Source organism: Dendronephthya gigantea, unplaced genomic scaffold (assembly GCF_004324835.1).
Source record: "Dendronephthya gigantea isolate DGI-Jeju-01 unplaced genomic scaffold, DenGig_1.0 000000F, whole genome shotgun sequence".
NCBI classification, from domain to species: domain Eukaryota; kingdom Metazoa; phylum Cnidaria; class Anthozoa; order Malacalcyonacea; family Nephtheidae; genus Dendronephthya; species Dendronephthya gigantea.
In genome coordinates, this window is record NW_021163010.1 from 3113603 (window position 1) to 3134553 (window position 20951).

A 20951-nucleotide genomic window follows, 5' to 3' on the forward strand; every position below is an offset into this window, starting at 1 on the left:
TGTGATTCTATGTTAGTTTTTTCATGGAAATGGTGCTAAAAAGGTTGCTTCGGGATGCTCGAAGTACAAAAAAATTCCTCAAAGTTTCAAAATTTGCCGAGCACAATTTGTGGGGGACTGGAGGCCTACTCATGGGCTCTTTCATTCCTTTCAACAAAAGCTCTGTATTTATAGCAAAACGACACAAAGTTTTATGTTTTTTGTGTTTACAAAAAATCATTTTTTTGCAAACAGTCTGCATCTTATTCCCGGCAAAGACAATTTACTTGTTAATGTTTTTCTACGAACAATTTTCTACGAACCTCCGGACCAGGGGGTGGAGCTACCTGCGCGATTCAATATGGCGACTGTTAATGAACTTTATATATTTAGTGATCCCACTTAGAATTTTTAAACTGCATTGCGGATGGCTGGAATGGAGAGTCATTCAATGGTAAATATTGATTGAACAATACTAAACCTGAATTACGACTGATGGAAGTAGTCATATTCGTGAACCAATAAAAATTCATATTTTCATGTCTCTTGACACGCACTTGTCCGGACGGACCCCGCTAGAAAAAATTTTTATTAGTAATCTATTGGTAGTCTGCAGAAGACGTACAAAATGAGGTTTCTCCTGATAAGTTTTAATTTTAGCATAAAGCGTCCGGACATTTAAAAGTGTAACATTTCATTTTGATGACGTGTTCTTAAAATGTTTTGACTTTTGAATTTTCGCTTGAAAAAGTCCTGGTACGAGGTAATGCTACACGTGGGTGGCTGCTATTTCCGGTTTAGTTATAACGTTTTGTCACTTTTTGTGGTTGACACTTTCTCTGCTGACGTAATGTGACTGATATCATACACAATTTGAATTGGGAGAAATAGTTATTTATTTCTACCAGTTAATAAACACCAAGAAGTTTAATTAGTTGTTTATTTCTACCAGTTAATAAACACCAACCTTGAGCTAGGGTACCCATCAAAGGGTTTGAACTAGTCTGGAACTGAGAGGTGTCCTCAGCAGCCTGATGAGATACCATAACAGAGCTGTGAATTTTACCTATCTTTGCAAGAATCTCAGAAAACCCCCTGTAATAATTAGGGATGAATAACTCAAATAGCTTGCTGATCATACACATGCAATTACAAAAAGGTTGAACAAATAAATCAGAGACAGTAACAGCAAGATATATCTCTCACGACTCTGTATATAATATCATCCTTGGTAATATACAGTCCACATGACGTATAAAGCATATGGCAGACTGCGGAAAATTTGTAAAGAAAACTTTATAACTAAATAATATTTTTATCTTAAAAAAAGCATCTTCCACTCACACCACTAGCTCAACAAATTGTATTCTTATAACACTAGTCTGGCCCTCAATATAACATACAACCTTGCATTTACATTTAGTTACCAACTCAATAATACTTGCAATACTACATACTTGCTATTATAGAAAGCTATGAGTCATAGTAGGGTTTATTTTTTGCCCAATTTCACTGTCTGCCAGAATTCACACATATAGTAAGTTCAAGTAATTTCCTTTCTGTGGTTCCTCCTTCTAATATTTCCATTCAACAATAAATAAAATTAATAAAAGGAAAGGTTTGCTGGAAATTGTAACCATCTCTAGCCCTAGAAGACCCTGGGTTTGGGTGTAAAACACGATCTCTTTTTTAAGAACCATCTCAAATGTCCATTCCTACAACAATAGTGTCGCATTAACGCACACATAAAAGCCATTAAAACGTAAGTTAATACGACAGTTTTTGGTGACCTCGTAAAGCGAAATTGGGTCATATATTTTCAGTTAATGATTTCACTCGTATCGTTTTCAATTTTTTTCTGTCCACCACGCTCGTTATCTATCGGAGTGTATCGGAATATCCCCGATTTTGGTACTAGTTTTTATCTCTATGGTACAGTACCGTATTAATAAATATTTGTTAGCTAGTAGTAAAAAAACTGTATTATTGATACTTAGGCTTAGAAGAAAATTCATATGGTTGTTATGAAAGGCACATTTATAATAAAAATGTCCAAAGCGGCAAAATATCTCCATATGATGGGCTAATCCAGTCACTTCACACATACGTCTATTAACTCTATTTCATGCATGGTCACTACAAAATGGATCGAAAATGCTTCATAAATATTTTCCTGATATTTATAGGAAGTAGACACACTTGTCGCTACACTGATGTCATTGGGTTTTGATATTGATGGATGTCAGCAAGCCATTGCAGTTGGAAACTCGACTGTAGAAACTGCTGTGGAATGGCAAGTCTAAGTCTATATATATTTTAGTTAGACTGTGCTGTACATTTCAATTTAAAATGTGGGTAGAGTGACCGTCAAGAAACCCGAAGCCAGGGGAAAATTATAGTTCACACATATTTATTTAAAGCAATAGTAATTTTGTTCAGGTTGCTTAATAAAGATCGCGACAAATCCAGGGGGAAGGCTTTAGAGAAAGCAGAGGGAGAGGTTGTAAAGGAAGCAGTGAAAACCGAACCGTCTTACCCAACTACAAAGGAAGATAAAGTAAGCAAGCACTATTCTCTGAGACCTTAGTTCATATCTTTTTCCAAAGATTTGTCATATACCAATCTAAAATCATGGTCAAGTTAAGAACCAGTATATTGGCTGGAAAAATCAGCGTACAAAACCTGCCCGAGCTTTTGAAATTTGATTTTTTCTGACATTAGTATTGGTAATGGACGTAACATTTAATATAACCACAAAACATTGACATCATTCTTGTTCATTATTTGATGTCAATAACTGGACACTAATTAATAAAAAAGTTATATTCATAGACGGCCGCAGTAGCAAGCCGATACACACCTGATGAAACTCAAAAAAAGGCCCAAGACGAATTTGAACAACGACAACGAGATAATATTCAACGTGAAGCTAAGAAACGAAGGCTTATTGATAAACAGGTATGCAATGTGAACGTTTTAAAGATTCTCTAGGATCAGGTAAGGAATAAGAGAAGGAAAAGATGTTGCTGCATTCTAGGCTCGTCAAGAAGTCTTGAAACAAATAAAAGAAGATAGAGACAATGCAAAAACCCGACGATTTTCAGGAAAACAAAAACAAGGAGAGCAGTCAAATGTGGGAAGTAATGACAAATCGTCAATTGGATCACATGAAGGAACTTCGTCAAAAGAATCGGCAAACAATACATGTAAATTAAAGGTACTATGAGGCTGCTATATATGATCTCCTGTAGGAACGGGAGGATTGGATTTTTTTCAAACTTATGTGTATACTGTACTTTGCTCATTTTTATTCTGTTCAGATAAGATTATCTACCGGCAAGAATATCATTGAGAGTTGCGGAAGTAGTGAATCTTTACTTGACGTGATCAACAAAATAAAGCGCACATATAGTGAGCCTGATAACGTTGATATTATTCAGGTATTTCCTTTATACATATTGCACATTATTTCATCGTTGAATGGCATGTTTTAACTGATTCGGCTATCCGGTAATACACCAGTGCACCCAGTACGTAAATGTTGCTCTTCCTTTTATTCCGAATTCAAGCATGGAATTTAGAAAGTAACCTGCTCTACAACTTTCTTTAGCCATTTCCCCACACAAAGTTTAATGCTAACGATATCAAAAAATCTTTGCTTTCGCTTGGTCTTTCTCCGGGTGGATGTATAGTCTTAAAGAGGAGTTCAAGTACTACAGGTAGATAACACTTTTCCACTGGTTCGCTCTCATGCACATTCGCTCTAAATATTCGCCCTTCCCATTTGATGCATACAGTAGTTCTTGCATCATAATGCTTTGTTGATATTGCGCGGTGAAATATTGCCCCCAATTCAATTAAATGAATACCAATCTAAGGGCTAGAAGAAGATATGCCAGAGCAAGATGAAATACAAGAGCAAGATGAAATACAAGGTAATCCCGACGTTGCTCAGCCTGGCATACAACTCGATATTACACAACCTTCCCGGGAAGGTATCGTATCACTTCAACAAGAAGACAGGCAACGAGATGAAGTTCAAGAAGAAGTAGAGGATATCCCCCAGGAAGATGATGTAGAACGTGGCGATGACATTCCTTTGCCTGGACAGAATGTCACACAACGTCAACATGTGTGGGGAGCTGGTGTGTCACTGGGAAGACATCCTTTTAACCCTCACGCAATTAATCCTGTTATTCATGCTGAATCTGCAGCTGAAGCAGCTGAGGCCAGACTGAGGGCTCGGCCACCCCATCCAGGTACAGTATAGGAAAGAGGAATATTTCTTCAAGTCTAATTTATTAATGACATTTCTGATACATTGACTGACGACTGTAAAATCTCATTTACAAAAAGTGACGATTCCACTATGTTTTCTTAATGCGTTGTGTGTTTTGATTCTTTGATCAATCCTGTCAGTAACATCAACATAACTTTTTACATATTGCCACATGATGCAAATACTAGAGAGGTTTTATAAAAAATACAAATGCAAATTTTTTATCATTTTCCAGTTGAACGTGACGAACATTCAGATTCCCCGTATTTACCATCTCGTGAAGTACCGAGTCTGGTAGACTCGTGTATCAAAGATATTGCAGCAAGATTACCTGGACATCACCATTCCGTGGGTAGCCTTGCACCATTATCTCAACGTCTGTGCTTTAAGATTTTGACGTGTTTGATGAAAAAGAAAACGTTAACACCTAAGACGTTGATATTCTTTGTTCCGTGGTAAGCCCCGTCTATAATCATGTTAAATTTGCAAGTCTATCATAATAACTCGTTCTATATGTCTCTTTATCCAGTCAACTACAGCATCTTGTTTTGGACCACTATCTTTATGTGACGAATGAATTGTTCAATATCGTAAGGTATTCAGGTTAACAGATGCTGGATGTCTTTATACAAGTTTCTGTTAGAAGTTGCCCAGTGTGCTGTAAAACATTTCACGGGTGAAAACGATTATTTCTTTTCTTTGTCCAGGTTATTTAAAGGCTTAACCCATCTAAGTGTTCAGTCATGCACAGTCTTTACTGATAAGGCGTTGGAGGCGATCACAGGTACCAATGAAATGTTTTGGTAGCAGTAGTTGAAAGTGCAACGTACTAACGCAAGTTCAAGTTTGAGTATACACGTTACAGGTAACATTTATTTAACCCAAGAGCCTTTACATTCTTTTGTGATTTTCTGATAGGATTGAAGAAAATAGTCCATTTGGACTTTAGCAATTGTACACAACTGACGAATCAGTGCTTGAAGCACTTAAAATGTACGTGGATCCATTTATTGAACAACCTTTGTTAAAAACATGCACGTTTGATTGTTTTTTCTTCTGTATCATGATTGTCTAAGCTTGCGAAAATGTACTTTAAAATGCATGAACTACTAGACTCAAACTGTAGTTAATCATGCATTACTTCTCTTCTTTCAAAGATCACACAAACCTTAAGACTCTTAAACTTGTCAGTACCAAGGTAAACTGGATACAAATTCGGCAGTCAATAAATTTTTAAAGTGTGAATCGACGATATTTTAGTTACTAAAATTTTGGTTTACGCGCAGATCACTGATGAAGGTTTGTGCCCGCTCTTCATGGAAACCCAATGGCTAGAACTCCAAACACTCAACCTCAGCAAAACAGCTGTTACTAACAAATCTCTAGTAGCTATACAAGGTAAAATACCCGTTCGTGTGTAGATGAAATTTGAAATGGCTATATAATTCAGTTCTGATACTGATATTTATCTATTCAAAAACAGTCCTAGTTTAAATTTATGTAAGTTATGTATTTACTGTCTGTTTATGTTAACATGTACTGTCTGATAGCAAAGAAGTTGAAAGAACTACATTTGGAACAAACAAGTGTAAGTAACTCCCTTATAATCATCTTTTCATCTAAAATCATATGCACGTGTACCATAGAAGCACCTACTCACGGAGGAGTTGAGAACAGGGGTGATTGTCTCAGGGCCAAGAGAATAATAACCCTTGAATAGCGGATCTTGAAATTCTAATACGAAGTATTGTCGTGGGGTTTGCTCTGCCTCTTGACCCCTCTGAATGAGTGCATATATGTTAGGGAAATCACGGTGTTCTTAAACCATGCCAGAACACTACCTCAAACAGTGGTAAGTTATTGGGGCAAATCTCGGGTGCGTGGAGATACTGTTAACAAATGATACTGTGTCTGCATGAGGTATAATTTTGAGTACGTTTTCTCAGTATGCTTTCGGTAAACTTTTTGGATAATAATTGTGTATGTAATCATGTCTTCCTCTATAAGGTGTCGGAGTTACAAGGAGTAGGACATTTGACTAGTTTAACTAGCCTGAACGTCGGTGGAACAAGAATAAATGATAAGAGTTTGTCATCTCTAATAAACCTTCCATCTCTGGAGAAACTAAATTTACACCAGACGCAAGTCACAGACCAGGGTCTTTCTCATCTTACGGGTATGTGACAGGTATAGACTTATATAGACATATAATGTACATATAATTGATAAATGTTGCTACACTGGATAGCACCCCCCAAATATGTAAATATTCCTTAATGGATATATACATACGTTGTTTGTTTGATGTCATGTATAATGCATCACATGAACAACTGTTTTGTGAGACAAAGATATAATATTTTCTTACAGGATTGCAGTTAAAAGAGCTTCGTCTTCCAAACAGAATAAACATAACAGACATCGGGATTTCTTATCTTCAAGGTGGTCAAGTATTCCTTTATATTCATTGTCCACACTTTAGATTACTTTGATTGAAGATAGCTTTTTTTTGTTCTTTAATCGAGTTTTAAAATGGTTTGTTGATTGTCAGCATTATTAGTTGTATATATTAGTTACCATTTAAATGTGCTGTACGTAGGCATGCCGCTGACCTCTCTGGATCTCACCGATTACGTCAATATATCGGATACCGCTCTGAGGACTGTTGGACGACTAACAAGGTAAAACCAGCAAACATAGTCATAGTATTTTATCATTATTATGTAATCATGTAACAAAGAGGAGAATCAAAAATAGACATGCAACTTTTCCATATATCAAATGGATGTATTGGATTTGTTATGATCCATAAAATAAATGCACGTTGGTTTGCCCTCATCAATTTCAATAGTCGCACAATTTTTTTATTGACCCCAGGCTTGAAAGATTGTCCTTGAGTAAAACTAAGATTTCAGATAGAGGAATGTCATTTCTGTCAGGTAAGAGTTATGTTGGATCTCTCCATGAGGGTATCGTCAGTTTATTGAATCTCTGAATATACTTGTTTCAGAACTTTCGAGGTTGAAAGAGTTGGATTTAGAAAGGTGTTGACGATTGACGATGGACTGGATGTTCTTTCATGTAATTATTTTTTCTTTACGATTTCATGACATACATGATATTACAAAACCTGCTATTCTCTTTTGATGCAATACGTACAAAAGAATACGATCATTACGATGTGCTGTATCTGCTGAAAAGACTACGATGTGCTGTATCTGTATATTCCCTCACAATAACTATTGAATGTCTTTGTAGACTTTGTTCAGCTTGAAGAACTTAACCTTTCTGGAACCGGTATTACTGACCGTGGTATTTCGGCTGGAAAACTAAACTGTCTAAGATTCTTATGTAAATTAAATCTGAGTAGAACAAATCTTACTGACGCTGGTGTCGCAAACCTAAATCTTCCTGAACTAACCTTGTTAAATATTGACTGGACCATGACAAGTCAGCATTGTTTAAATTTACTTGAAGGTAAGTGTATGTGATTGCTCACAGAGTACTCTATACTCACAGGGTACAGACCATGACGTACCTTAGGTATACAGGTACGTCAAGGTCTGTGCAAAGGCTAACTTCACCCTGGGTAGACGTTTAGCCAAACATTCGGGTGTAATCTTGAACTCTGTTTTTGTGCCGCTAAAAGCATGTTATATTGTGGGATCTATATACCTGTGTGTACAGTACAATAAGAATCCTGAAATTGCGCCTTGTTTCAATTTCTCACTCCAGTTAAATGGTTTTGCTTTAGGCTGTCCACAGCTTAAAGTTATCCGACGTCAGAATTGTCGAACTGAGGGAAGGTGACACAGGTTACAACGATATACAAGAACATTATTTTTCCAGATTTAGTTGATTTTAGCCATTTATTATTTATAGGATTTCACTATTATATACCTAAATGTAAGCGAGTTATCTACTTTTGTAAGGTTCAATTCTACGATTGTAAATTCTCTTATGTACAACTGTGTTCGGCAGGTGCTGTAAATGGTTATTAAACATATTTTTTCCATATTAATACGAGTTCGATCAAACGTCTTCGTGGAAATAGTTTAACTCTGTTTACATTTTGGATGTAAAACAATCCTTGCAATACGCGTCTTCCTTCCATTCCTAATGTTATAACAAATGTAACTGCATGTTTCCTCTTCCTAATCTTATATCATTCAACCATCATCAGATACTGTATTTGTGGTTAAAATTTTATATTTCTCTATAATCGATACACTTCGTCAAAATAGATATAGGCTTGTTTTGTACAATGATGCAGGGGGATTAGGGTAGCCACTAGTTATAGGTAACCAAAATGCATGGTTTAAGTAATAGCGCGATAGCGATAACTATCGCTGAACATTTCCTATTTCGCTTACTTGCAGTGTTCAGTTATTGTGCTTGCAATTTAATCACTCGCCGTCACGTCAACTGCGGACCCCTAAAATTGCTAACCAATATATTTTTAAACGTCCTAATTATTATAAATAATATCTGTAGTTATAGCTATATTGGACTTTCTTTTGTACTATATCGCATATTTTAATGTACAAATCTACAACAAACTAAACGAAAAAAGGTACTATATGTCCTATCTCTTACAAACATCTAAACTCCCTTTCTCCAGGAAAGCTGGTTTCTCAAAACATCCTTGGTTATCTTGTGGAACTTGACTTTTGGCACTTCTACAAATTCGTTGAGTACTTTTGTACACAAATAGAGAAAAGTGTACTCCTTCTCATTGAACGAATATTATCGTGTTCATTTCGCTGACAACAAACCCCAATACAAGATATTCATAAAACCAAAGGAGACTGGAAAAAGAATGCGACAAACACGATCGACCATTTGACTCAAAGAGAAATGACAATTGGATTTATACACAGCAGATTTTGGTATACATTTTGGCAATGCAACCGAGTTACGACCGCGGTGATACAGGTCATTGTGCGCAAACGCGATGCGCAGAGAACGTGTTTCACCATTTTCATCGACTAAACAGGGAGACGTTGCCTCTTGTTGTTTTAACGCGTCCATCTTAAAAGAGTCCTCCTAAAAAATTGCGAACTTGGATTAACTTTATACAGCTTATATAACTATAGCTTATATAAAAGTAATAAGTTAATATAATAATAATACCCCGGCTGTATGAAACCCCGTGGTTAAGTTCAAAATAGAAAGCAAGTCTAGCGTTTTATTTAACAAGCAAACAAAATGTTTTTAACCTTAATACAAAGATACTGCTTACAACTACATATTCATGCAGTGCATAATGTTTAAGTTAACTTATTCAAGAGAGATGTAAGAGTGTCATTTAAACGGGTTTGATACAACCGGCCCCAGCCGATATTTAAAGCGACTTGCTTACCCGCATAACGTTGTTCGGTTTGTACCCGATAACTTCTTCCGTAATATTTGTCCTTTTATCTTCTTTGAGCATATCATCATAACGAGAAAATTTAAAAACGACGAGGGACTCAACCAATGTTGCAAACACGAACATAAAACTTGTGATTAGATACCAGTCTATAGCTTTGGCATAACTCACGCGAGGCATGGAAGAATTGTTGGTACCAAGTAAGAAAACTATCGTAAGAATCGTTGTGATCCCTATGCAGAAATATAGTTTGAGAAGTAATCCTGACACAGTAAAGTTTTCTATATCTCCAAACTCTCAATGCTTTCAAAGTTATAGAGTGTTGATACTGAACACGTCATTTGAATTATATAATATGGTACCTAGCATGCAATATTTAACTAGTCGGAGAAGATCCTTATGAACCTTAGGATTGTTTGCAAGAACAAAAAAAGTTTACCTAAGGATACTCTTTCTCCAATGTCCCTCGGGTCAATGTAAAAGGACAACCAACTAAGTATAGTGATGATTAAGGTTGGAAGATAAACCTGAATGAGATAAAAACCCATCCGACGTTCAAACCTGAATTTCGCCCGTAGACTAGAATAATTTCCTATGAAAACACGGAAAATAATTTAAAAAGATGAAAACAAAATATATCTTCCTCCCACAACTCTAGGTAACGGAAACTCGTATAATTCTTTGCGTTCATTCCTTATTGCAAACCTAAAGGCCTCCTAGTACACGATACAACTAGACTGAGTCGGATTCTAACCCTGACGAGCGGCAACCTCATTGTGGTCATGCGTGGGCATATCTATCTCATATCCTTCAAACTAACCTGCTTTGTATGTAACATTCTCGACTGTACACTTGATATCAGAAATTTCAAATTCAGCCATTTGTGTATTTATGACTTGTATCGGTTGATCTGTACCACTTTTCTTCCAGCGTAGTTGCATATGTTCATTGCTGTAAGCATCTAAACGAAACGATTGCAACCTTAAAAAGTAAACCCTATGAAAATGCTGCTAACATTACCTCAGCTTTACAAAAATTTAGCAGTATACGCGTGATAAATGCATGATCAAGTCGAAGAATACAGATAGAAATTCGGCTGCACGAGAAGTAACTTTCATAAAGATATATAAGACTCTACGATAGTTATAGTGAGCTTACAACTCTCAATTTTCAATGTACACTCCTGAACATCCATTGGGAAATTTTGCAAGTACATTTGACATGCGGCTACAATCGTCACCCTGTAAAACAATTGAACAAAAACATATGTACATGTTAGGGTTTTTTGTTACTCTATAAGGTTTCCAAATGACCAATATACAAGGGATGGGAAACAGGTGCCCCGCTTTAGAGAAATATCAACGTAACGTCTCTACTATTCTGACGAAGTGGAGTGTCAGTGATACTACGTGCAATACCTATGAATATGATGTGAATTGTGAAAGGAGCATCACAGCCCCCTAGCTTAAAAATCCTACGTACTGGCCATGCTAGGGAATCCCACTGGATACTATTTCAACCCGATAAGCTAGGTAGCTTTGCTTCCTGACTGAGCATGGGCTGATGGGTATGACTTTGGTTAAGGAGCTTTTATTCAAACAACTAACAAGACCTCACTGCATCATTACCTTGCACTGTAATACACTCCCCCATCAATTGAAATGACAGCAAGTTGATTTTTCTCGTGTAAAGTAAACTGGTTGGAATTGGGAACATAGGTATCTGGTGTCCAAATTCTCTCTGAAACTTCTTTTCCTTTTAACGATAGAGTTCCTGCAACCTTATGCTTTAGTCTTGGATCTTTCCAACGTTGGATAAGGAAGACGCTTGATGTAAATTCCTTACGAGCAAAAACATTTGTTATTGGATCATATAAAGAAGAGACACTAGCTGCACGGGGGAATACATGCACGTTTCGAACTATTTCTGCTTCAGTTAGATGCGTAAAATACAAAGCTTCACCTTCAAGTTAAACAGGGCATGAATGATTTTTTTTATAAAACCCAAGTTAAACTAGTTACCAAACCTAAGTTAAACTAGTTAAGTCACACAATCTGTGTTTTACCATAGTAGATTCCTTGATGTCTTTAAATTGTTGAATCTGACCAACCACATCAACTTCAATTGGCTTTTCTATAGAGTGTACAGCAATATTTCTTATTATATATTAGCTTCCTAACTCTTGACATAGTAATATTTATACATATATACCCGACATCTTTGCATACAAAATGGGAAGAAATAATTTCAAACGTCTGCGTTCTATCGATGCAAACTTTGGAACTACGGTAGCGCATTGTGACATCCCCCCCCCCTAACAAAAAAGGTTCTACGCCCTTTCATAAACTATATGTGAACTCACTTTGTGCAAACGGACGTGTGCGTATATCATAAACATTTTTATGTAAAAGATCCTTCAAAATATTTGTTGCATTTGCAGCCTCTCGTCTGTCAACAACGTCATCCGTAATTGTAGCTGTTCTAAAAAGTGAAAATAGAGGAAGATAAAATACAGATGAGAGGAACTAATACGTTTACTTTTCTCCTGGATTAAGATTAAAAGCTAAGAGTTTCCAAAATTGGCAACTAAAAGTGATATCTTACTGAGTAGAACGAGTGAAACGAAGTACAGCACAAACCGCATATATCAGCATTATTTGCATGATTGCTCTAAAAATATCAAAAAAAAACATCAGATATCTAACACTAAATATTATATAAAAGTGACTTATTCAAAATTTCAAATATTTAAAATATGTCACGTGCATGTCATCAATGCGAACCAGCTACGTTATTCGATAAACTGAATTCAGGTGTGACACGAAGATGGAAAAAGTTTTGTATTAGTGAACGTAATACTAACTAATGGCTGAAAGAATGTCATTAATTAATTCAATCAATGTCTCGTCAAAATAGTACTAATTAACTTTCTAAATTAGTTTTATATGCAGAAATGACATTATATATATCATAGACCCAGTAATCAATGACCCGAGTATATATATTTTATACAACACAACTCTCAAATAGTATTTTTTTCTTAGTTATACTGATGTGATTGATTGAATGAATTCATTCATCATTCATTCATTAACATTGCCATGCAACGAGGATACAACATTAGCGTAACATTTGTAATTGAATTTCGTGATGTAATGTCATTTTCCATCAATCAATATAATATAATATATATTTATAGACACCACTTCAATTATTTAGTAGTTCTCTGACCCCACCTAAACCAAAAAGGACAAAGAATCATTTCATACGAACAAAAACGGAGTAAAGCACGGTCACTTTTTTTATACGAAAATCAAAGGAGTAATTTAAAGGTAACCTAAGAACCGGCAAATTTTATTATAAATTCAACCACAGCCGCCGACAACAACAAAAAAATTTGAACCAAAACAAATTGAGTAATGGACAGTCATTGTTTGTTTCAAAAATACGTGAGGATTCTACAGCCTTCGACATTTCAAGCGAAGAGCCCTCGTTACGTATGGCTAATTATTATTGCTACATTTCAGTAAAGAAGAATCTTCTATTGATGCATCATCTTCAGAGATTAACCACAGTAGCTTATTAAATGTATAGTTTTCTTTCTTCAGCGGACCCCCGCGTTTGGAATATCAAATTTAGAAATGCAGCCACTTATGACCACAAAAAGGAATGTATATGTATATAGACATAACCGACAAAACAAAACCAATGCATTTTCGATACTTTCGTCTTCAGACAAAAGACGCATATCTCACTGCAGCTAAACAATATTTATAACCTCTAGCTGGCAGTAGCTGCTATATGCTAAATCCGTAAAAACAAGTTGAGGCGAAGTAGTTTTTGCCTCTAATTGATAACTTCGTAATTGGAGGTTCGACTTATTATTCAAAACATAGACATTTATATAAACATGCACAAAGAGTTTGACCAATGAAATAAAAAGACCTAAAGTATGCAGCTTGGTATTGTGGATATGATAAATTTCTGGGGTTTTTTTACTATACTGAAAATAGGGGAATCTTAACAAACTTTCATGTTAAACATCAACTGGTAGATAAGTAAAAAACTTCCTTCTCGGAGATTTTCAGCAACATAGGCAACATACAGTCATATAATTGTATTGTGACGTTATACAATGCCACCAATTTCTGCCTAAATCGTCTCATTGTTCCCATGTAGTATGGACGTTTATGTACGTTCTAGAGAGAGAAATGACCAATTTTCACTTTTCTTGCTTCCAGACTTCGATAGGGTGTCCCTAAGTCATCAGTTATGATACTAAAATGTCTTCAATGATACCTTGATTGTCCCCAATTTACAATTAAATGTGTGTACACGAGACCTTGCTTGTTGTATCTTTAATTTTTGATAAACTACTTAAAACAAAAGCTTGCAACAACGGTTTATAAAACCTGTATTTTGCCAGTTAAATACAAGAAAAAGTGTACTCACCTCGAGACGTTCGTCTATTGTCAAACAGCACAGTTTTAAATGTTGAACTTCGTTCTCGCCAAATCTTCAGTCTGCGTCACTAACTATAAGGGGTTTCTAACATCCACGTTTGCTGTCAATCAGCCTGTTTCAATGCACCTGTGTGTGCTACGTTTACGTTCATTGGCCTGCCTTATTCTGTGGGTATGGACCACAAATTTCAATTCAATTTGCTACAGCCATGATTCCTTTAGATCATGCCCGGCTTTTATGTTTTATTTACGACCATTAATATTTAAATAACGCAACATCGTTTCTCGACTTTTTTGGGCATTTCTGTTAATTTAAAGTTCGCCGGAAACGATGGGTCTTTGATTAATATATAATACATGCAAGTATGATGTTACCTCTCGTTTTGGACAGGATGTTTCTGGTAGACTCGAGTCGACCTGATACAATTGGCTATGTGTCCGCTAATTAATATGGGTTGGGTCCGTCTTATATTCCGTATAGTTACCAGTTTCATATGACATTGTAGATTGCTAATATAGATTCCAGTGGCGTCTACTCGAATAATAATTTCATTCAAACATCCTAGTATACAACCGAAGAATATAATATTATCCTCGATATTATCATGGCGTTTGACGTTTCGATGTCATCGTAATATTTGAGTAAATAAACTGTTAGAAATTTCAACCGAAGATCTATTTTTGAGCTGGATGATGAGTGGTATCAGCAGATGGATGCCGCGGTGAAGCTTGTTTTGATTTATCTTGAAATATATCTATTTTAGGACCGGAGAAATGCTAACAAGAAATACAGGACTAGGCTGACTAAAACCACGCTACGTTAATTGTTATCTGAATTCTTTGAAAAAGAATGAAGTAGAGGTTTTTACATGCGATTGAATGTCAAGAAGCGGCCGGTTTCGTATATGGCAATTTTAAAGGCAATGATACTCCTACAAGATGACAAAGTATAATAAAAGTTAGCCTACCTTAGAGCCAGCCAGCAAGAATTGACAAACGGCAGTAATCTCTTTATCCAACACAGAATGAAATCAGGAAAAAAACACGTGCCGTCTCTTAACAGTTACTACGAATTAACTGAGATCTCTATAGTGCGACTATATTGTGATACCAGTCAAGTCAGATTCACGTGCTGACGTTTACCTTGTTTCTCACCAACGTCTCTACTAACACACGAACCCGGATATTGACAGCACTCAGCATATGCTGAGTGACAAGTTTTAAATAACTTGCTTAGCTTGGAAAGTTCTTTGGTTCTTCGAAAACGTGAAACAAGTGCGATTGCTCGTTGCTTTCGGCGTCAGGGTTGGTAAGTTACTGAATAAAAGAGCGAAATGTTATTGGCGTTTCAAACAAAGATAACAATGGTTATGTTAATATTTGGCTTATTTATTCACAAATCTACCAACCCTGCTCATGTTTTTTATACACCCTCACCCTGCATGTCAATTTTTGTAGCTAGGGTGTCATGCAGGGTGTCTCTAAAAAACGAAACCGACACTTTACCAACGATTTAATTTTTAAATAAAAAAGAAAGCGGAGTTATTTAGCTCTCATAACCTGGACATAAAACAGGATTAATTGCACAGCCATAGAATTTTATGTGTTTCACTTAATAGTTACCATTCATTATCTATTTTCTTGCATTTGACGCGACCAGAATGCTTCCAAGCGAAGATCATGTTTTTATGATCCGAAAATGCTCAGTGGACCGTGGTATAATGTAACTAACGGCGTTACCATTCGGTGATAACATTAATTGAAGTCGTTGATAAACCGTTACTCTTTGATTTTAGTGGAACGTTTCTGCTCGCCAGGTTGCTGTATACGGAGATCAAATCAAACTTGAATCCGCGAGAATTTTATAAATATTTAAAACCCTGTAAGTTTAAATTGTGTAAAGAATAGTACTGTACCTGCATGTGAGCTGTCTATCTGGGCAAGTCCTTGCAAATGTGCGTTTACACTGTGAAAAATTTAGGCGTATGGGCTTAGCCTCAAGAAGTGGTCATCGTTATACCAGATCGTGAAGGAAAGTGATGCAGTTTTTTACCCCAAGCGTCAAAATTCAACCTTCAACATGGCGCCCATACCCGCGCTATCTACGTATATAGTAAGCCTAAGTGCATGTCTTCTGTTCCAGTTTAGTTGCAAAGCAACTAAAGATTACATGCTTGTACATGCACCAGTTTCTTGTCCTGTCTATTTTTCTTGCTCTTTTATCATTGCAATCACTCGAAAAATAGCAGCATAATGCAGAACTGAATTTAAGCGCGTCATCAAGTGGTGTTATTTAGTGATGACCTCCAGGATAGCTTGTGGACGATAGTGGAATAAAATCGCCCCAGGGCGAGAATTCATCTGGTGAACTCAACTCTTGGAGTAATCGAGAAATAGAATTCATGAGTGTTCACGCCCTTTTCGTAAAATTATGAGCCTATAGCTAACCTCTTTCGGTTGGTTTGTTGCTTCAAGTCTTGCCCTTGGTGCAATAACTAACTGGACATGAATTGACTTTCTTAACGAAATTACATCAAAATATGATAAGAGAGAAAACAAGAAATAGTGATATCCATACTTATAATGTTCCCTGGAAACTAAAGAAGAGCTATGGTAATCCCAAAAGCTTACTTTACAAGATAAAGTAATAGTTATAGGTCATTCTTCATAAAGGTTGTAACCTAATGTGTTGCCAAAAGACCCCAATACATGATATTCATGAATAAGAACAAGGCCGGAAATAAAATGCGGCAAACACGATCAATCATCTGGCTAACAGAAAACTCGCACTTGGAGTTATAGAGTGCAGCTCTTGCAAAGCACTTTGGAAGAGCAATTGAACCGCGGCTACGACGGTCAAAGTCGTTGTATGCATATCCTGCACGTCGTGTTTCGCCATTTTCGTCGACTAAACAAGGAGATGTTGCCTCTTGCTTCATCGAGTCCTCCTGAAGGAAAATAAAATTGCCGTTTTTCAAGTGGTAATCTGGTGTATTGTTTCCTAACACGAAACAAACGTCCCAAGAAGTGGCCCGATTTATACCAGAGACGGATTATCCGTTGTTAGGCCTGTTTTCCACTTCAACCGTATCGTAGCGTTGCGTAGCGTATTTCTTTGTTTCCGAAGTATTCGACCAGAAATAATGACTTTAAAACAATGAGATACGCTACGTTTCGCTACGATACGGTTGAAGTAGAAAACGGCCGTTAGACTGGACAAACGCGAAACAAGTTCGAGGGTTCTCCTATATTTTGAACCGCAAGACGGTTCTTCTATATTTTGGAAGATAGTTTTCTCTTTAAAACAATTAGTTTAGTACAAAATATTCTCCATATGAACAATAGCCCTGTTTTCCAACATATAGACAGCGTATGTTTTTTGCGTTCTATTGAGCCACAGTTTAGCTTACCCTCATTATATTGTTGGGTTTGTATCCTTCTGCTGCTTTAGCTTTTTTTTCCTCATGCTCTTTTAGCATATCATCATAACCAGAAAATTTGAAAACGATAAGGGACTCGACCAATGTTGCAAACACGAACATAAAACTTGTGATTAGATACCAGTCTATAGCTTTGGCATAACTCACGCGAGGCATGGAGGAATTGTTGGTACCGAGTAAGAAAACTATCGTAAGAATCGTTGTGATCCCTACAAATATAAATATATTCTTTAAACAAACAATCGAAGGTCTGATGAAGCCATCTGCAACCATCTGAAACAAATTGTCCAAATGCAAAAGAATAATGTCGCTTCGCGCGAAATATATCGCCAGTGGAAAAACGGCTTAAGGTTGAGAGAACTTTAGACGTATTTGCATTCTCATTCATACAACCTGAAATTGATCGTGTTGTATATCAACCTGTTGTTTTTAACAAAAGAGCCCTGGGTACGAGGCTGGTTGCACATACTTGCGCATGCTCACCTAAGGACACCCTGTCTCCAATGTGTCTTGGATCGATAAATAAGGATAACCAGCTGAGCATTGTAATGATTAAAGTTGGAAGATAAACTTGAATAAGGTAAAAACCCATCCGACGTTGAAACGTAAACTTCGCCCTCAAGCGAGTGTACTTTCCTTAGTAACAAAAAAAGACAGTGGATCATCAGTATAGTCGTATGTAATTTTAATGAATTACAAGTGTTTTTGGGGAAGGGGCTGCCACTACAGTTCAAAGATGTTCACACAATTTTCAGATTGTGCATGCAGATCCAACAAAATCGGATCAAGAAATCGGATCATGCAAGCGAAGTGGGCTTAGTTACGTATACATCATGCTGGTGGGCAGGGCGTAACTAGAACGATAATTGGGTGAGTACTAGTGTTGATTCATATATTCAGTTCTGCCCGACGGATTTCCATTGTGAGCTATTGTACTTACAAAAGAAATCCGTCGGGCAGAACTGAATATATGAATAAACACCTCCCCAATTATCGTTCCAGTTACGGCCCTGCTGTTGGGTGATCTGACATTGCATTTTCAACAAAAGTCTAAAAAGCCGCATATTCAGACAACGGCTTGCGCATAGAGAGTATATAAGCACGTGGATTTTAAATTCGGACCAAGATATGAGTACATTATATATTGCATTCTTTGTAAAATGAAGCATCTTAGTTCTTCCATACATAAAGGTAATCTAAAACGTACCTGCGTTATACGTGACATTCTCACTGGTGCAGGTAATATCAGCAATTTCAAATTCAGCCATTTGTGTATTTATCACTATAATTGGTTGCTTTGTTTTATTCCACTCCAGTTGCATGTGTTCGACGGGATAGGCATCTACATTGAAAAGGTTGTGTCGTACATGTCATGTACCCGACAAATCAAATCGGTTCCTGGAGAGGATCATTTTACCAATCCGTTCAGAGACAGCATTTATCTATCTGACCTAACCACCATGCAATGTATACAAGCATGCTGCAATGACCATGCAGGCTGCATGCATCGGGCTAATAGTAGTCCTAGGAAATTTTGCACGGGAAAATACTCACAACTTTCAATTCTCAATTCACATTCTTGAACATCCATGGGGAAATTTTGTAGATACATTTGACACGCAGCCACAATTCTTATTCTATAAACGATGGATTTTAAAATATCACTTTTTATGTTGCAAGCAACATTAAATAATCTTAAAACTAAGGGGACATTATACTGAAGTGCATGGTTCATGGGTCAACTTTAGTGTTATGTGGAGATTACCTTGCACTGTAATAGACTGTTCCATTTTTTGAAATGACAGCTAACTGATTTTTACCATTCAATATGAATTGGTTAGAGTTTGGGACGTATGTGTCAGGTGTCCATATTCTTTTAGTGACTTCCTCTCCGTTCAATGACAGAGTTCCCGCAAAGTCATGTTTCAGTCTTGGATCTTTCCAAGTTTGAATAAGAAAAACACTGGACGTATATTCCTATGAATATGGAGAAAATCTGTCAACTCGTCACGAAAATTGTAGGTGATTGAAATTTAATAAATTTCTATTGCTAACTTCCAGCAAACATGTGGTGCGTATCATGGTAAACTGTCCGTATCGTATGATTAAATAACATCTTATTTCCAAGCTGACATAATTAAAATCTGCTTTAATCCTATTTATTCCTATTTACCATAGTTGATTCTTTGATATCCTTGAATTGTTGAATCTGTCCTGTTACTTCAACTTTGACAGGTTTCTCTGAAAGATTTATAATCAAAAATGCATGTATACATCGAAGCAGAGTTTGCTGCAAAAAAAAGTTCTTCGGTAATAATTTATTCTCTGAAACAATTTGGGAAAATAAATATTCGGAGTCGTTTGACTTACTTTGCACTTCAGGTCTAGTGCGAATATCATATTCATCCAGTAGTTTATGTAAGGTCTCCGTTTCAGTTACTAGCTCCTTTTCCGATACATACGCTCTATAAAATCAATATAAAAAATACTCTATAACTGGCTTTGAGAAATTCACTCTGCATACCTTGTCCCAGAGAAAATGCGCTCAATAACCCCTATGATAAATGTCTATATATGTTCAAATTCTCTGAGCACTTTTCATGAATCATCAAGTCGAAAAAAGAGGCAATGTATGTTTCCAATAAAGGGTTTATCCGATGACCCATGAAGCTGGGATTCAGACATGAAAGTCCCAGCCAGAGTGTCTTGACAGGATATTATTCAGATAGGATTCTCAGTTTACCCGGCTATCACGCCATTGAAACACAATCCAAACCAACCCAGAAAGATCAACATCGTCATGGACATTGCAATAAGCAGACGTTCCTATGGGCTGAAAAATAAAATGAAAATTTAATTTGATATATTGAAAAACGTCTTAAATAAGGCAAATTTGGACGCGCAACACGACGCAATTGCAAAAACGACAGCCAAAATATGCAAAAAGTGTTTGTCAAAAACGAAAAAAAAGCATTTTGCAGGATACCGAATTCAGGACTTTTCGCGATTTTTCATCGTTATGTTGAGTTCAAAACAGCCTTGAGTTCGTAAATCAATCATTGGCTTTACACCTGCTCTTTGGCAACACAGCATCCTCGTCCAAAATTGGTTATACAACATCAAAATCCTATATTGTCAATCAGTGTGCAAACTGAGAAGTGGTGTAAAGAGCGGAATATCAAAGAAATTGAACGGCTCTTTAATTAGGGAGTTGATTGCCAGCAAATGTGTCTTCATTTGTTTAGAAATGCCTATCAATTCTGGCAACCATGGTGGTGACTTGTATCGTTTGTACCACTGTCGATTATTATTAAAATACTGCTGCGGAAACACGTATGACTGAGTCTCTGAGATTGTAATAAATATGCTATTCATATTAATCTCGAGCTGGATTGTAACATACATCGATCTACCCATTT

General features: G+C 36.5%; 3 protein-coding genes across 3 annotated transcripts; 1 reads left to right on the forward strand and 2 right to left on the reverse strand.

The window, feature by feature from the left end:
* Positions 1-339: 339 nt before the first annotated feature.
* Positions 340-8283, forward strand: LOC114517306. Its single transcript, XM_028536987.1, is given in 23 exon segments — positions 340-433; positions 2166-2272; positions 2419-2536; positions 2812-2937; positions 3017-3196; positions 3300-3419; positions 3590-3698; positions 3858-4238; positions 4494-4713; positions 4788-4853; positions 4966-5042; positions 5177-5251; positions 5416-5456; positions 5545-5656; positions 5809-5846; positions 6266-6434; positions 6629-6700; positions 6858-6939; positions 7136-7197; positions 7269-7311; positions 7314-7339; positions 7517-7735; positions 8013-8283. Coding segments are annotated over 23 exon segments (2526 nt in total). The 5' UTR covers positions 340-406; the 3' UTR covers positions 8069-8283.
* A 126-nt stretch (positions 8284-8409) lies between these two features.
* On the reverse strand, positions 8410-14150 carry LOC114517285 (gamma-aminobutyric acid receptor subunit beta-2-like). Its single transcript, XM_028536965.1, has 10 exons — positions 14082-14150; positions 12234-12299; positions 11992-12110; positions 11695-11762; positions 11258-11469; positions 10788-10870; positions 10450-10590; positions 10069-10221; positions 9621-9862; positions 8410-9304 (listed from the first exon to the last, which is right to left on the reverse strand). Exons 2-10 carry the CDS (start codon positions 12290-12292, stop codon positions 9014-9016), a joined length of 1368 nt encoding a protein of 455 aa, XP_028392766.1. The 5' UTR covers positions 12293-12299; positions 14082-14150; the 3' UTR covers positions 8410-9013.
* Positions 14151-16670: 2520 nt separating this feature from the next.
* LOC114517296 (gamma-aminobutyric acid receptor subunit beta-2-like) lies at positions 16671-20591 on the reverse strand. Its single transcript, XM_028536976.1, has 10 exons — positions 20519-20591; positions 20276-20365; positions 19903-19997; positions 19706-19773; positions 19298-19509; positions 19087-19169; positions 18740-18874; positions 18016-18168; positions 17503-17741; positions 16671-17040 (listed from the first exon to the last, which is right to left on the reverse strand). Exons 2-10 carry the CDS (start codon positions 20338-20340, stop codon positions 16774-16776), a joined length of 1317 nt encoding a protein of 438 aa, XP_028392777.1. The 5' UTR covers positions 20341-20365; positions 20519-20591; the 3' UTR covers positions 16671-16773.
* Between the last annotated feature and the right edge of the window lie 360 nt (positions 20592-20951).

Bases quoted from the DNA above. Each gene is read 5' to 3' on its own strand.
- LOC114517285 (XM_028536965.1), bottom strand. From the start codon at position 12,292: ATGCAAATAATGCTGATATATGCGGTTTGTGCTGTACTTCGTTTCACT. The intron at 10,591-10,787 runs GTAAGCTCACTA...CGTTTCGTTTAG, and splicing joins TACATTGAAAATTGAGAGTT to ATGCTTACAGCAATGAACAT. The intron at 9,863-10,068 runs GTAAACTTTTTT...ATTTCTGCATAG, and splicing joins TGGAGAAAGAGTATCCTTAG to GGATCACAACGATTCTTACG.
- LOC114517296 (XM_028536976.1), bottom strand. From the start codon at position 20,340: ATGTCCATGACGATGTTGATCTTTCTGGGTTGGTTTGGATTGTGTTTC. The intron at 19,774-19,902 runs GTAAGTCAAACG...TAAATCTTTCAG, and splicing joins CACTAGACCTGAAGTGCAAA to AGAAACCTGTCAAAGTTGAA. The intron at 18,875-19,086 runs GTGAGTATTTTC...TTTTCAATGTAG, and splicing joins TGAATTGAGAATTGAAAGTT to ATGCCTATCCCGTCGAACAC.